This window comes from Cryptomeria japonica, chromosome 3 (genome assembly GCF_030272615.1).
Source record: "Cryptomeria japonica chromosome 3, Sugi_1.0, whole genome shotgun sequence".
NCBI classification, from domain to species: domain Eukaryota; kingdom Viridiplantae; phylum Streptophyta; class Pinopsida; order Cupressales; family Cupressaceae; genus Cryptomeria; species Cryptomeria japonica.
The window spans coordinates 319,246,778-319,261,248 of record NC_081407.1 but is presented as its reverse complement, the minus strand read 5'-3'; the positions used below and the strand labels follow the sequence as shown (position 1 = coordinate 319,261,248).

Here is a 14,471-nt window from a genome sequence, read left to right as displayed (position 1 = left end):
ACCTAAAATGCTGAATCTCATAAATCTTGGTTTGGGTATAGGGAGCAACTTTGAAAACAGAAAGTCTATTATTTGTCCTTTCAATCAGCTGAGATGTAGCAATCCAAGATTGATTTAGGAGTAATTGGATCTAGATGCAAAGAGAAAGAAAGCAGCCTGAAAGCCAGTCCTTTTAATATCAATAAATCTCCCAAGAGCTTCAGCCTATGATAATAAATAGGTAAGAAAAAAAAGGGTTGCCTTGGTGAATACCACTAGAGTGCTTAAAGAAGGTCATTGAATTGCCATTTGCTAAAGTCAAAAACCAAGCACCAAAAATTGAATTTATGACCTTCATAATCTATTTAAATGAACACCCGAAGAAAACTGCACCAAAAAGAGGAGTGAGCACACCCTATCATATGCATTAGCCACATCAAGCTCAATAACCATCTCATTGATCCAAGAATTTTTAAGCAAATGGAGAATCCACTAGCAATAATGACACTATCCAAAATTTGCCTACTATGAACAAAACAACCCCCTTCTTGTTAAATAATCTTCAAAAAGTACCTTAAGCCTTTCTACAACTGCATTGAAGATTATTTTATTAATAGTATTACACATAGCATTCAAAGGAGTAAGGATTAGATTTTTTTGAAATCAAGGTCACAGGCGCATTTCATATATATGAGCACTTCACCTAATGCCAAAGAATAATTAACAACTACAGTAATATCTTACCCAAGCCAATTCCTAAAGGATTAAAAGAATGCAGCCTGAAAACCATTAGGACTAGGAATTATGTCGCTCTTACGAGCACACACCACACCATGAATTTCTGCCTCCAAAATTGGCTCTAAAATGACCTCGTTCTCAACTTCTCTTACATAACACTAAAATACATTCCAAAATTTCCATAGCATCACCCAATTCAAAAGCCTTCTTAGCTGACAAGAGAGAATTAAAGAAACAACTTCACCCATAATACAAGCAAAGAAAGGATAATGCCAGAATCCGAAAGAATTCTTTATATTTTGTTTACCTGATGCCTTGCCACTGTGATGGAATGACATTTTAAAGAGCAAGCAAACACACTTCTTAATATAAAGGCAAAACTTTATTAAAATAACAAAAAAATGGATGACAAAGCAAGTTCACTGGTCTTAAGAAGACTCATGGAACACCCATTCGAGAAAATCCTAAACATCAGATGGAAAGATAACAAATAAACAGCAGGAACAAGAGCTTCTTGTAAACCCCATAGACATCAGTAAGCCCAAATTCTTGAATCACTAAACAAATATTAACCAAATACTACAAAATCTTAACCTTTGACTCATAAAATTGTCACTTCTTTATACAAGTTGGAAAAACAATTTATGTTATCAAGAGATCCTCAATATGCCCACATTTCTGAATCATTGAACATACATTGGCCAAATTCTACAAAATCTTAGCCTACAACACAAAAATATTACCACACTTCGTTATTCTAGTTGAAAAATTATATTCTTGATATACATTGTCTTTCGGGAGAAATAAAATTATAAAACATTTCAGAATCATTGGACAAAAGAGCAAGCAGCCCACCATGATGCATCACTAAATTCCAATCGATTTGCCAGAGCCATATCAATTCAAATTGAAAGGGATATCTCAGAGGAGAACCCAAAGAAATGAACAACCAAATTGGAAAGTGATCAGACCCATCCAAAAAGCCTTCAAATACCACACATTTTTTAAGCCATATTAAATTTATTGTTAATACATTTATATTTATTTGTTTATTGCTAATGATAATTTATTAAATAATAAATTATAATTTATTTGCAGTGTTGTCTACCCCTTGAAACACTATTAAATGAGAACTTTCAAGAATATTTCAATCGAGGGTGGGAAGATAACAATGAGAAAATAACACACCATGCAACCACACTTTTTTCAGTGATTGCTAAGACCTGGTTAATTTAATCAATCAGTTATCGAACTGGAACACTATTTTAATGAGAAACTTTCAAGAATATTCAGTTGAGGGTGAGAAGATAACAAAGAGAAAATAACACATCACAAAACCACTCTTTTTTCAATGATTGCTAAGGCTGAGTTGATTTAATCAATCAGTTATCAACTTAGGCCCCGGTTTAGAGTGAGGAAATTGTGTCTCAATCCACTCTTTCATCCATGATTGATCATAGATGTATGATGGCTGCATGATTGATGAATACTGGTTTTAAATATCTTATTTACTTGCCACAAATTGTATTAGGAGCCATATGGATAGAAATAAACTGCGTTATACATGCAGGAGTGGAAATTTTAAAAAATTTCTTCTACAGGAGATTTTAATTAATGAGATTAGCTAAATATTTACCAGATAGGTTACATTTGAAAATCCATGTTAGAATCTAGGCAGATTGTTCTGCAGGCATAAGAATGTTGTTCTACAATTTCCTGACCGGGTCTACTTTGATAACAGCTATGGGAACTGATAAAATACCACAGTTGACTGGTATATATGACCTCGTTGCCGTGCTAACTCATAAGGGGCGTAGTGCAGATTCTGGACATTATGTTGCTTGGGTCAAACAAGACAATGGTGGGTCATTTCATTCATTTACGGTTAATCATGCTATTTTGTTAAAAATATGGTGGGCATTGACTGAAACTAACAGTCTTTGATTCAGGAAAGTGGGTGGAATTTGATGATGACAATCCTATTCCACAAAGAGAGGAAGATATTACAAAGCTTTCTGGTGGAGGTATGTTTTTGTAGTTTCAATCATTCTGCTAGAGTTGTGAAGATAAAGGCATTTTGCCATTTTCACAGGACTAATATAAATTTATCGTCTTAAATGCTTGTTTCGTTTCCAGGTGACTGGCACATGGCTTATATATGCATGTACAAAGCTCGCACTTTGATCCATCCTTAGAATATGGTAGCAATTTTAGCTAGTCATGGGTAATTATATATAATATTTCAAATTTTTTGAGTAAATACTCAACATTGCAGAATAGATAAAAAATAAATTGAGCTTACCAATTGTTTTTATGATATTTATATTTCGAGGTAGCTATTACAGTCCTTGTAGTCTTGTTGAGTTATAAATATTGTGTTAAGTATGTAAATTTCTGGCAGGTCCTGTAAAATTTGTTTTTATAAACTTTAAATTTAATTGAGCTTTATTCGTGGGGTTCATTTATGAGCCTTCATTTCAATGATTAGCCTTAGTGTGTTTCATTTCGAGGACTTTGTAATGCAAGTGCAATTTTTAAATGGGCAATTCCACTCCATTTACAAAATTATAAATTCATAATTAACACCATCATGGTCATAGAGCAATCCTTAATGTTAAGATGTAGATTGATACGCGAGGACTGCATAGTTGATATGGTATCAATTTTTGGCATGCAGTCCTAACTTAAACTTTAGGACATCATTTAGTATGAAGTTTTTATTGATCAATGATAGATATAGCAATGCATTTTAATCATCTATTTGGATATTCATGACTACTGAAAACTGCTATGATAAACACATGGCAAATGCATTTGTTTTTTATGTTGTTAATGATAAACTGTTTCTTCCCTGGAATCTGAAATTACCACGAGAATGGTAGTTTTTAGCATTTGTTTGTAGGTTAATTTCTGTTTGATTTGATTGTTGGTGTATGGGGGCTCGTTTTGAAAATTCTACAAAATGGCCTTTTTGGTTTGACCAATTGTATTCATTGCGATGAAGTTATGAACACAAGCAGAATGCTAGTAAGGCTTGTGGATTTCTCTTCCAGACATTAGTTTGATATATTTAGTGGTCATTTAGGAGGAATATGATTGAAATGTTTTTAAAATACATTTAAATTATGATATAGATAAAACTGTTTTGGATTGATTTGTTGATATTTTGAGAGTTCGTCTTTCTTGCGTTTGAATGCAAATGTTTGCGTCTCTTCCACTTAGATGGGCAATGTGTGTTTACATAAGTCTCAGCTCACTTACATAATCCCGACTAAGCATGTATGCGTTCTTTACTATGGGTTCCGTGTAATGTTAGCTAAGTATTTGTTTTCTTAGTTAGCAAGGCTAAATAAAAAACTCTCTGGCGCTCTAGTGAGTAGGGATTGTATTCATTTTAACTAAATAAAAAACACTCTGGTGCGATAGTGAGTATGGATTGTATTTATTTTCTATGTAGTGAAATCCTCTAGTGCTCTAGCAAGGGAACAAGGTACAATATATGATAGAAAGGTTTCCCTCCGTAGGTTGAGGGGTTTGGATTATTTTCCCTTTAGACCAATGGCTCCTCACCTTCTTATATGATATGATATGATCACCTACTACCAGAAAAGGCTACTACAATGAATTTGGATCACATACAGAGATACAAAGGGATGGCCCAAGGCCTGATGGAATCGACACCAATGAAGCACACATTTGGATCAGATACAGAGAGACAATGGAATCAACACCAATTATATGGGTAGGGTCCTTTAGATAGTTTTTTAAGTATCATATGTTATGTCGATATTAATCTATTACATCTAGACGATCAAGGTAGAGAGGCTAGGATCAAAGCAACTTGTATATAGGTAGAGTAGATTCACTGCTATCCTTTTCTACCATGTGAATTTGTAATCATCTTAGTTCTAAGTCAAACAAAGAGCAATCATATGTCTTTTTCAACTCTGTGGTCTACTTTTCATCTTGAGTGCGTAGATGAAGTTATGAACACAAGCAGAATGCTAGTAAGGCTTGTGGACTTCTCTTCCAAACATTAGTTTGATATATTTAGTGGTCATTTAGGAGGAATATGATTGAAATGTTTTTAAAATACATTTAAATTATGATATAGATAAAACTGTTTTGGATTGATTTGTTGATATTTTGATAGTTCGTCTTGCTTGCATTTGAATGCAAATGTTCGTGTCTCTTCCAATTAGATGGGCAATGTGTGTTTACATAAGTCTCAGCTCACTTACATAATCCTGACTTAGCATGTATGCATTCTTTACTATGGGTTCCGTGTAATGTTAGCTAAGTATTTGTTTTCTTAGTTAGCAAGGCTAAATAAAAAACTCTCTAGCGCTCTAGTGAGTAGGGATTGTATTCATTTTAACTAAATAAAAAACTCTCTAGCGCTCTAGTGAGTAGGGATTGTATTCATTTTAACTAAATAAAAAACTCTTTGGTGCGATAGTGAGTATGGATTGTATTCATTATCTATGTAGTGAAATCCTCTAGTGCTCTAGCAAGGGAACAAGGTACAATATATGATAGAAAGGTTTCCCTCCGTAGGTTGAGGGGTTTGGATTATTTTCCCTTTAGACCAATGGCTCCTCACCTTCTTATATGATATGATATGATCACATACTACTAGAAAAGGCTACTACAATGAAGCACACATTTGGATCACATACAGAGATACAAAGGGATGGCCCAAGGCCTGATGGAATCGACACCAATGAAGCACACATTTGGATCAGATACAGAGAGACAATGGGATCGACACCAATTATATGGGTAGGGTTCTTTAGATAGTTTTTTAAGTATCACATGTTATGTCGATATCAATCTATTACATCTAGACGATCAAGGTAGAGAGGCTAGGATAAAAGCAACTTGTATATAGGTAGAGTAGATTCACTACTATCCTTTTCTACCATGTGCATTTGTAATCATCTTAGTTCTAAGTCAGACAAAGAGCAATCGTATGTATTTTTCAACTCTGTGGTCTACTTTGAGTGTGTAGATGAAGTTATGAACACAAGCAAAATGCTAGTAAGGCTTGTGGATTTCTCTTCCAGACATTAGTTTGATATATTTAGTGGTCATTTAGGAGGAATATGATTGAAATGTTTTTAAAATACATTTAAATTATGATATAGATAAAACCGTTTTGGATTGATTTGTTGATATTTTGAGAGTTCGTCTTGCTTGCATTTGAATGCAAATGTTTGTGTCTCTTCCAGTTAGATGGGCAATGTGTGTTTACATAAGTATCAACTCACTTACATAATCCTGACTAAGCATGTATGCATTCTTTACTATGGGTTTCGTGTAATGTTAGCTAAGTATTTGTTTTCTTAGTTAGCAAGGCTAAATAAAAAACTCTCTGCCGCTCTAGTGAGTAGGGATTGTATTTATTTTAACTAAATAAAAAACTCTCTAGCGCTCTAGTGAGTAGGGATTGTATTCATTTTAACTAAATAAAAAACTCTCTGGTACAATAGTGAGTATGGATTGTATTCATTTTCTATGTAGTGAAATCCTCTAGTGCTCTAGCAAGGGAAAAAGGCACAATATATGATAGAAAGGTTTCCCTCCGTTGGTTGAGGGGTTTGGATTATTTTCCCTTTAGACCAATGGCTCCTCATCTTCTTATATGATATGATATGATCACCTACTACCAAAAAAGGCTACTACAATGAAGCACACATTTGGATCACATACAGAGATACAAAGGGATGGCCCAAGGCCTAATGGAATCGACACCAATGAAGCACACATTTGGATCAGATATAGAGAGACAATGGAATCGACACCAATTATATGGGTAGGGTCCTTTAGATAGTTTTTTAAGTATCACATGTTATGTTGATATCAATCTATTACATCTAGACGATCAAGGTAGAGAGGCTAGGATCAAAGCAACTTGTATATAGGTAGAGTACATTCACTGCTATCCTTTTCTACCATGTGAATCTGTAATCATCTTAGTTCTAAGTCAGACAAAGAGCAATTGTATGTCTTTTTCAACTCTATGGTCTACTTTTCATCTTGAGTGCGTAGAATATTGGGTATAATGTTTCTCCATCTATGAATTTCTTTTTGAGGATATTTTAAAAATGGATAATTTCAGCATTTTGTTTGAGGAAATAAAGCTGGACAAAACTACAAATCTTTTGATCAAAATTCACTGTTGAAGGGCAAATCTAAAGAGGAAGTTGCAAGTTGTTTAAGGTTTTAGTGTCCTGTTCCGAGGTGTGTGCTATTCTTGATTCCCATAGGCTGCTTTGATCTCATGGACGTTATTAAAATCTATCATTCATTCATTAATAGAATCATCTTTCCATTCACCATCTTGATTAATTTTGGTGCACGGGATCTTCTTTCATAAGTAGGAACTAGCTATTCATTTTGTTTTCATGATACAAAAGTTGCATTGATTACTAATAATCAATTTCAAACAAGTGTAGTTTCGTGTATTCTTGAGTGGTTTGGTGGGTTTATTATTTAGTGTAGTGCATCTAGAAAAGTCTTACGTGCTTTATATCATTAAGAGAGCACAACCTAACACGATGATATATCTTATTCAATTTCTTGTAGAATCCATTAATTATTAGAAGTTTTAAAGTTGCTTTTATTGTAGAGGGATCGTGTCATGCAATAATTGTAATTGCATGCTTAAGTACAAGGTGGAAATTGTTTTACAATAATTGTGTAATGTAATGATTGCATAGGAGCTAGATTTTTAAGACAAAAGTAGTTTTTCAAGAGGTTGCCACGGCCAGTAAATTTTAGGGAACTAATTTATGTACATATATTTATGAACCCTCTAATATCAATCTAACCCATGAAACCATAATTTTCTAAAATAATATATGAATTGCATAGTTGTTGTAGATTGGTGTGGCCTTTGATCTATTATTTTTGACAAATTGTAAGAGAGGATTGTACCCATGGGACATTGCAAGCAAAGATGGAGGGGGATGGGGAGGGAGCGGTATGTGTAAGATTAGCAACTACAAGAGTTTCCTAGCAAGGATAGTAACCTTGAAAGTACTGTCAAAAGCCTTGTCCTTTATAAGTATGTACCATATTAGGGAGAGGCAATGTAAGATGCAACTATTTTTTGAAGCATAAAAGAGATTCTTAACAAGGGGTGGTGACTTAGCAATTCCAATTAAAAGAACTCTTTTATAAGTATGCACCATGGAGAGGACCATAATAGGAAATGTTTGTTTTGTATCCAATTATTTTAGAGAGAATGAGTAAATGGTTCTTTGTTTATCTCAAATTGTAATGGTTTTATGACAAGTTTAGCTACAATTAAACTTGCATAAGATGAAGAGTTTGATTGTTATCAAACATGTTGGCTTCCATGAGGGAATTGAAGGGGGATAGGTCTTTAGAATTTGGCCACCAATCTCAAATTAGTATATATATTTGTCCACATGAAATTCATCTTGTTGCTTGTGAGGCGAGACAAAATAGTTTGAAGAAGACATGTCAAAAAGAAAAATAAGTGCTAGAAAAGAAATGAGTGAAAATAAATAGAAATATGGATGGAAATGCGTTGAAATATGGAAATTTGTGTACTTAAGTATGATTTCCAAGTACATAATGTACTCACATCTAACTCTAGGTGTAGATTGCTTGGTCATTTAGTTGAAATTTAATCAAGAAATTAATCATTCCAACACGATTTTTAAAAGCTACAAATCTAGCCTCACTCAATTATGATATAAGTAAAAGATCGATCATCTAATGCCATTTGAACTCTAACTCCACCTATTACAAGGGAAAACGATAATAATACTCATCTAGCAAATAATTACAAACTATTACCAAAGTTCATGATTTATATAGAATCTAGGAACTTACCATTATGTCATAAATTACATTATTATAGTTCTAAAACCTTCAAGAGCTCTCCATGGAAATAAGTCAAATCCATATCATTTAATAATAGAAAAAGAAAATTAGAGTTCATGAGATAGAATTCAAGAAACTCCACACGACACTAACATCTACCGTAAGAGCATATTTATCACAAAGTGATGAATCCACATATAGCCAATTTTCCATTGAAATTGATCTCAGGCTATGCATTGGACCATGATAAACAAATCCTAACTAAAGATTGCCCATGAACCTCACACTATCAAAGAACTCAACCACAACACCAAGAGGTATCAAAAGACAACATGAAACAACTTTCAACCATGAATATATTATCTCGCCACACAAATATCTCATTGAATTTTTAATTTAGAGCTCCAAAAACATCGTAGTCAACTACCACATGTTCTAGAGTACAACTATATTACTCTAAACATCCATTTTCATGTCTCTTTATAACAACCATACCAATGCACCATGGTGACCAAAATGACAACAAATATATACATCCTCATGGCATCTAACAACAAAATGCTATTGCAATAATATACCAACAACACTACAAAGATTTGGGTACAAACAAGCCATACATGAATTACCCATACAACTCGTAGGTATAGACAACCTACAAGATTAGTAACATGCAAAATAGAGAGAACTAGAGATAACATGTATATTCTCCACGACTCCAATATCAAATCAAGTCTAAATCAAACTTGCTATGAATCCACAATAGAGTGACCATAGTTAAGAACCCAACAATAAGTCACCACAAAAATATGAAGTGACCAAATGATTACCAACAATTCTACACCAAGAAGACTAAAATCAACCTCCTCAAACCATGCACAAAGCATGCATGCAAATCAATGATCTTCGTTTAAAAGCCTTGAACAATAGTCTCTTCATAGATTTATAAAACCATAGATTTTGATTAATGTGTAAAACTTGTAAAACCTTAGATATAAATCTAATTGTGTTTCTTGACACCTAAAATTGTCCAATTTAATAAAATGAATATTTTATTTATTTAATTATTTTATTCTAAGTCTTCTATTAATTAAATAAATTATTATTTATTTAATTAATTCATTTAACCTCTTCTTAGTCTTTCCTCATTTAAATAAATATTTTTATTTATTTAAATTATCTTTCTCCTAAATTAAATAAATATTTTATCTATTTAATTGGTACTTCCTCTATTAATAAAATAAATCTTTATTTATTTAATTAATTCATTAGTTTTTTCTCTCTATGACACATGTCATCTTTCTCTTAACTTTCCTCTACCTATCCCCTTCATTATTTTATTATTTCTTCTACCTACCCTTTAATCCTAGCTGACTATTTTTTTTTCACCTTTTAATCTTATCCTTCCATTTTCTAAAGTGTCTTCTATATAAGAGGATTATTTCTCTCTTTCTAACACCTAATGCATCTACCTAATGCGACTATCAAACCTTCTTGCAATCAAGCAACTTCACAACCACAATCCGTTCTTTGTTGAGCCCTTGTGCACATACAAAATCTGAGAGCAAATATTGATGAATACTAAGAGGGGGGTGAATTAGTATACCAAAAAATACTGAACTCAAACTTCTAAATAATTTAGCAGATAACCGGTATAACAGATTTACTAATAAACCAGTTAAGATAAATGCAAACCAAATACCAAATAAAGCATTCACCCACAAGAGCACAATCACCATAACACAAGATGTTTGACGTGGAAACCCAAATGGGAAAAACCACGGTGAGCTGAAACTCACAAGTAACTATCTACAGAATAGAAACCAGATCGGTTAAGGTCAGACCGGTTAAGGTCATACAATGTTCTTCACTAGAACAGATCCTGTTAGGAATCTAGATCTTTGTTTGAAGATAAGTCTTGTTAAAGACTACCTTGTGAGAGGATTTCAGATTCACAGTTGTGAACCACCTTGTTAGAGGATTTACAAAGGCTTTGCTAGGCCTACCCGGTTAAGGGTTTCAGACTTGTCGAAGATATGAGTAATCAACAAGTAGGTGATCTAGATACTAGCACAGTATGCTTGGTTAGATCCTTGATAGCTCATTGTTAATGCACTTTAGCATTACTTCAGTCTTCAGTATCTCAATACTCTGTTTCTCCATACAGACCTAATCTTCTCTTCTATGATCGCACATATAAAACCTCTTCATCTTCTAAAACCCTAGACATGATGTCCTTATAAAGGAGTCTGATTTCATGTCGGTCCAATAGGATTAAATTACAAGTTCCTAGGTTCAGTGCATCTAGACACATTTGGTAACACGACACAAAATCACCGCCAAAGTGTCAGTGGATGGTAACTCATCACAGAAATACCGGTTGGTAACTCATCACAGAGTAATACTGGTTCATATAATTTATCGATTACCGGTTGTCAAAATGAAGACTGGAAAAATGTTAACTACCGCTTTGTTCCTTCGTACCGCTTGAGATTCTCGAACCGCTTGAGGTCTTCATACCGCTTGGGGTCTTCAGTCAGTTTGTGATCGGTAAACATCTTCTGCAAAACACCGATAGTCTAAAGACTATAATGCATAATACCGGTTGGAACAATTACCGGTTGAGCATAACTCATACATTAAGAAAGTGATCACAAAACAAGTGTGTGTCCATCAATGACAATGACAACATCATCAAAATGCCAACAATCTCCCCCTTTGGCATTGATGGCAGCACTTAGGAAAATTTTGACATCTAAGTGTTTTTAAAACAAAATATGCTATAATCAAAATTACTCCCCCTCAGCATATACACTATCCCTTTTGCAGAAAATACAATGTATACTACTCCCTTAAAATGGTAACATGAAAGTATACATAACATTCACCAAAATTTATTGTGTGATATGGAGCTGGGAGGAACAGGAAGCGGCAATGGGAGAACTCAAAATTCAAATTCTTTGAAAGGCGGGAACTCTGGTTCCAATGGTGGGAGCGGCCAGAACGAAGTTGTTGGTCCTATGGGAGAGACGGACAAGCCTCCAGATATTCCGAAGGCTGTTGACATTCCGCAGACGGGTGGTACTCTGCCAGAGAAGAAAGCTGGTTCTGGGTTTTCAGGGGAGGGGTCCAGTGGGGGTTCCAGCCCATGTGAAAAGCCCTTGGAGAACGGAAAAGAATCTAGAAAATGGTCATCCCTTTTTGGAACAAAACCAACTGGTAAATCCTCTTTACCTCCTGTCAAGAATATTTCTGATCCAACTGGTGGAAAGTTCGCTATCTCTATCCCTGATCTGGTTCTGGATCATAATATAAACAGCATGTCGAACTCCCTGGTAGGCAAATTTATGGGTTCCTGTCCAAACATCGAAGTTGTTAGGGTTTACGTCAAACGGAAATGGGCTCTGAAGGGTAAGGTTGAAATCTCGGCATTGCCTAAAGGCCTCCTTTCTTTTACTTTCTCGTGTGAAGAAGATAAATTAAGGATACTATGTGGTAGTCCTTGGATGGTAGGAAGGACAGCCTTGGTCCTTCGGAAATGGCATCCGAATCTGAATATGAATGACTCTCTTTTGGCTCAAGTTCCAGTTTGGGTAAAGTTATCGGGCCTGCCTCTTGAATATTGGGTAGAAAGTATCTTCTCAGGAATAGCAAGTTCCTTTGGTGAACTCCTCTCGATAGACCCAGTCACAGCATCTAAAAGGAGACTCACTCATGCTAGGTTTTGTGTAGGGATAGCTCATGATGCAGATATGTCGGAACAGATAGATATAGTTTCAAAGTTGGGGACATGGAAACAACAAATAGAATATGAATCTATCCCCTTTGCCTTCTTTCATTGCAAGAAAGTAGGCCACTGGGCAAAATCTTATCCTATCAAGCCTAAAGTAGAGCTCAAACAGACTAAACCCTTGGGTGAAAGTAAAAGGGTTCCAGAAAAAAAGGTTTGGCAAGTTAAAAACTTAGAAAATAAGGAAGCGGACTTTGTTGACAACAACTATTTTGAACCCTTGGGGGAAAATAAGGAAGTGGTCTCCTCAACTTCCGTCCTTCCTATACAGGAACTATTGAGGAATGATTCAACAAAAGTTAACAACTCCGTGACAGAGCAGATCCGAACAGAGGAATTGAAAGAACAGACTGTATCCTCAAAATATACAGCCGAAGTGGTAACTACTGACACTTTTGCTGGTAAAGAAATGCAGAATAAAGAGGAACAACTTGAGGAAGGGGAGATCACTGGCTCCCAAGAAGAAAAGACTGACTCTTCCCCGCTTATGAACAATACCGAAATGCAAGAAGCTCAAAAATGTGCAATATTGGGTATGAACCTTTCAGATTCAGATCAAAATTTAAAAATAGTGAATAGTGCATCACATGATTCCATGACCCCTAAATGGGGCAATGAAGATGAAATATCCAAACTCCTCAGTAATTCTGAAGCGGTTATTGAGAAAGAAGCTGACTGGAAAATACCAAAATACAGGAACAAGAAAGGATCCACTCCCTCGGCTTCACAACTAAGGAAATCCAGCAGAATTGCTCAAGTTGATGTTGGGAACATTTCCTCTTCCCCAGGTCGACCTTCTAACCACAAAGTCAGAGACAAGGAGGCCAGTAAGAACATTGCAGATGGGACTCAGGAAACTCTTAAGGAGTTAGGAATCGGTAAGTAACTATGAAGATTATCTCTTGGAATATTAGGGGACTTAATAATCCTCATAAACATGATATTATTAGGAATATGATTAGGGATAGTAAACCTAATGTTTTTCTGATTCAAGAGACCAAAATGAGTAGAGAAAAAGTTGAAACTCTAAAGTTTTTTTAAAATGGGAGTATCAGTGGTGGTAGCTCGGAAGGTGCTTCGGGAGGAATAGCTACTATGTGGAATCTCAATAGTGTCAAAGGACATGTTCTAATTCAAGAAAAAAATTTCTCTTTCATTAGATTTGAGAATTTAAAAGATGGAACAACATGGGTCCTCACCAACATATATGCGCCCAACACCTTGAAAGCTAGAAACTCCTTCTGGAAAAAACTTATAGAAACTAGGGACAGCTTCAAGAATCTTAGTTGGCTAGTCATGGGAGACTTTAAGACTCCTTTGAGAGAGGAGGAAAAATTTGATGGAAACCCCTCTCAGTTTGAAAAGGTTGGCCCTTATGGATTTCATAAATACTCAGGCTCTCAACGATGTGGAGATACAGGGATGCAATTACACATGGACTAATAGGAGAACTGGCAATGATCTTATCCAAGTTCGCCTTGACAGGGCTCTTATTTATGATGACTGGTTCAGACATTATTTCTGCTCCCTGTCTGCTCACATCCGGGTTGGGTCTGATCATTTTCCCATCACTCTCTTTGCTGATCCTATTAACAGAAGAAGACATTTTCCTTTTAGATTTGAAAAAATGTGGATTCATCACCCTGACATTACTTGTAATATTCAGAATTGGTGGGATATCCAAGTTGAGGGCACTGCTATGTACAGAGTTATGAAGAAACTCAAAAGTGTTAAGGACAATATAAGACTCTGGAATAAATCTAGCTTCGGGAACATTTTTGAGGCCAAAGGTAAAGTCCAGGATGACCTCAAGAAAATACAGGTCCAAATTCAGAAGGATGGTTTCTCTACTGTGTCTATTGCTGAAGAAAATGAGACCCTTAAAAAATAACATGAAATCATTGCTAAAGAGGAAACTTGTTGGAAACAGAGATCAAGATGCACTTGGCTAAAGGAAGGAGATAGGAATACAAGATTCTTTCATATGTCGACTATCAAACATAAAGCAGCAAACATAATTACTAAACTGATAGTGGACAATGGGGAGCTAGTTAAGGAGGAGGAGATAAGGAATGAGGCGAAAAGGTACTTCTCGGATCTTCTGAGGAGG

The 14,471-nt window shown here is 35.1% G+C and overlaps 1 protein-coding gene across 2 annotated transcripts in view; it reads left to right on the top strand.

The window, feature by feature from the left end:
• Nucleotides 1-3,204, top strand: part of LOC131035948 (ubiquitin carboxyl-terminal hydrolase 6) — a 59,302-nt gene extending 56,098 nt beyond the window's left edge. The window contains exons 16-18 of one of the 2 annotated variants that reach the window (XM_057967731.1): nucleotides 2,459-2,578; nucleotides 2,667-2,741; nucleotides 2,854-3,204. In XM_057967731.1, the coding sequence (XP_057823714.1) occupies nucleotides 2,459-2,578; nucleotides 2,667-2,741; nucleotides 2,854-2,912 (254 nt within the window). In that variant the 3' untranslated portion in view covers nucleotides 2,913-3,204. Of the gene's footprint in view, nucleotides 1-2,458; nucleotides 2,579-2,654; nucleotides 2,742-2,853 lie in introns of both variants that reach the window. The other variant, XM_057967730.1, reaches the window with a different exon arrangement.
• The last annotated feature ends 11,267 nt before the right edge of the window (nucleotides 3,205-14,471 follow it).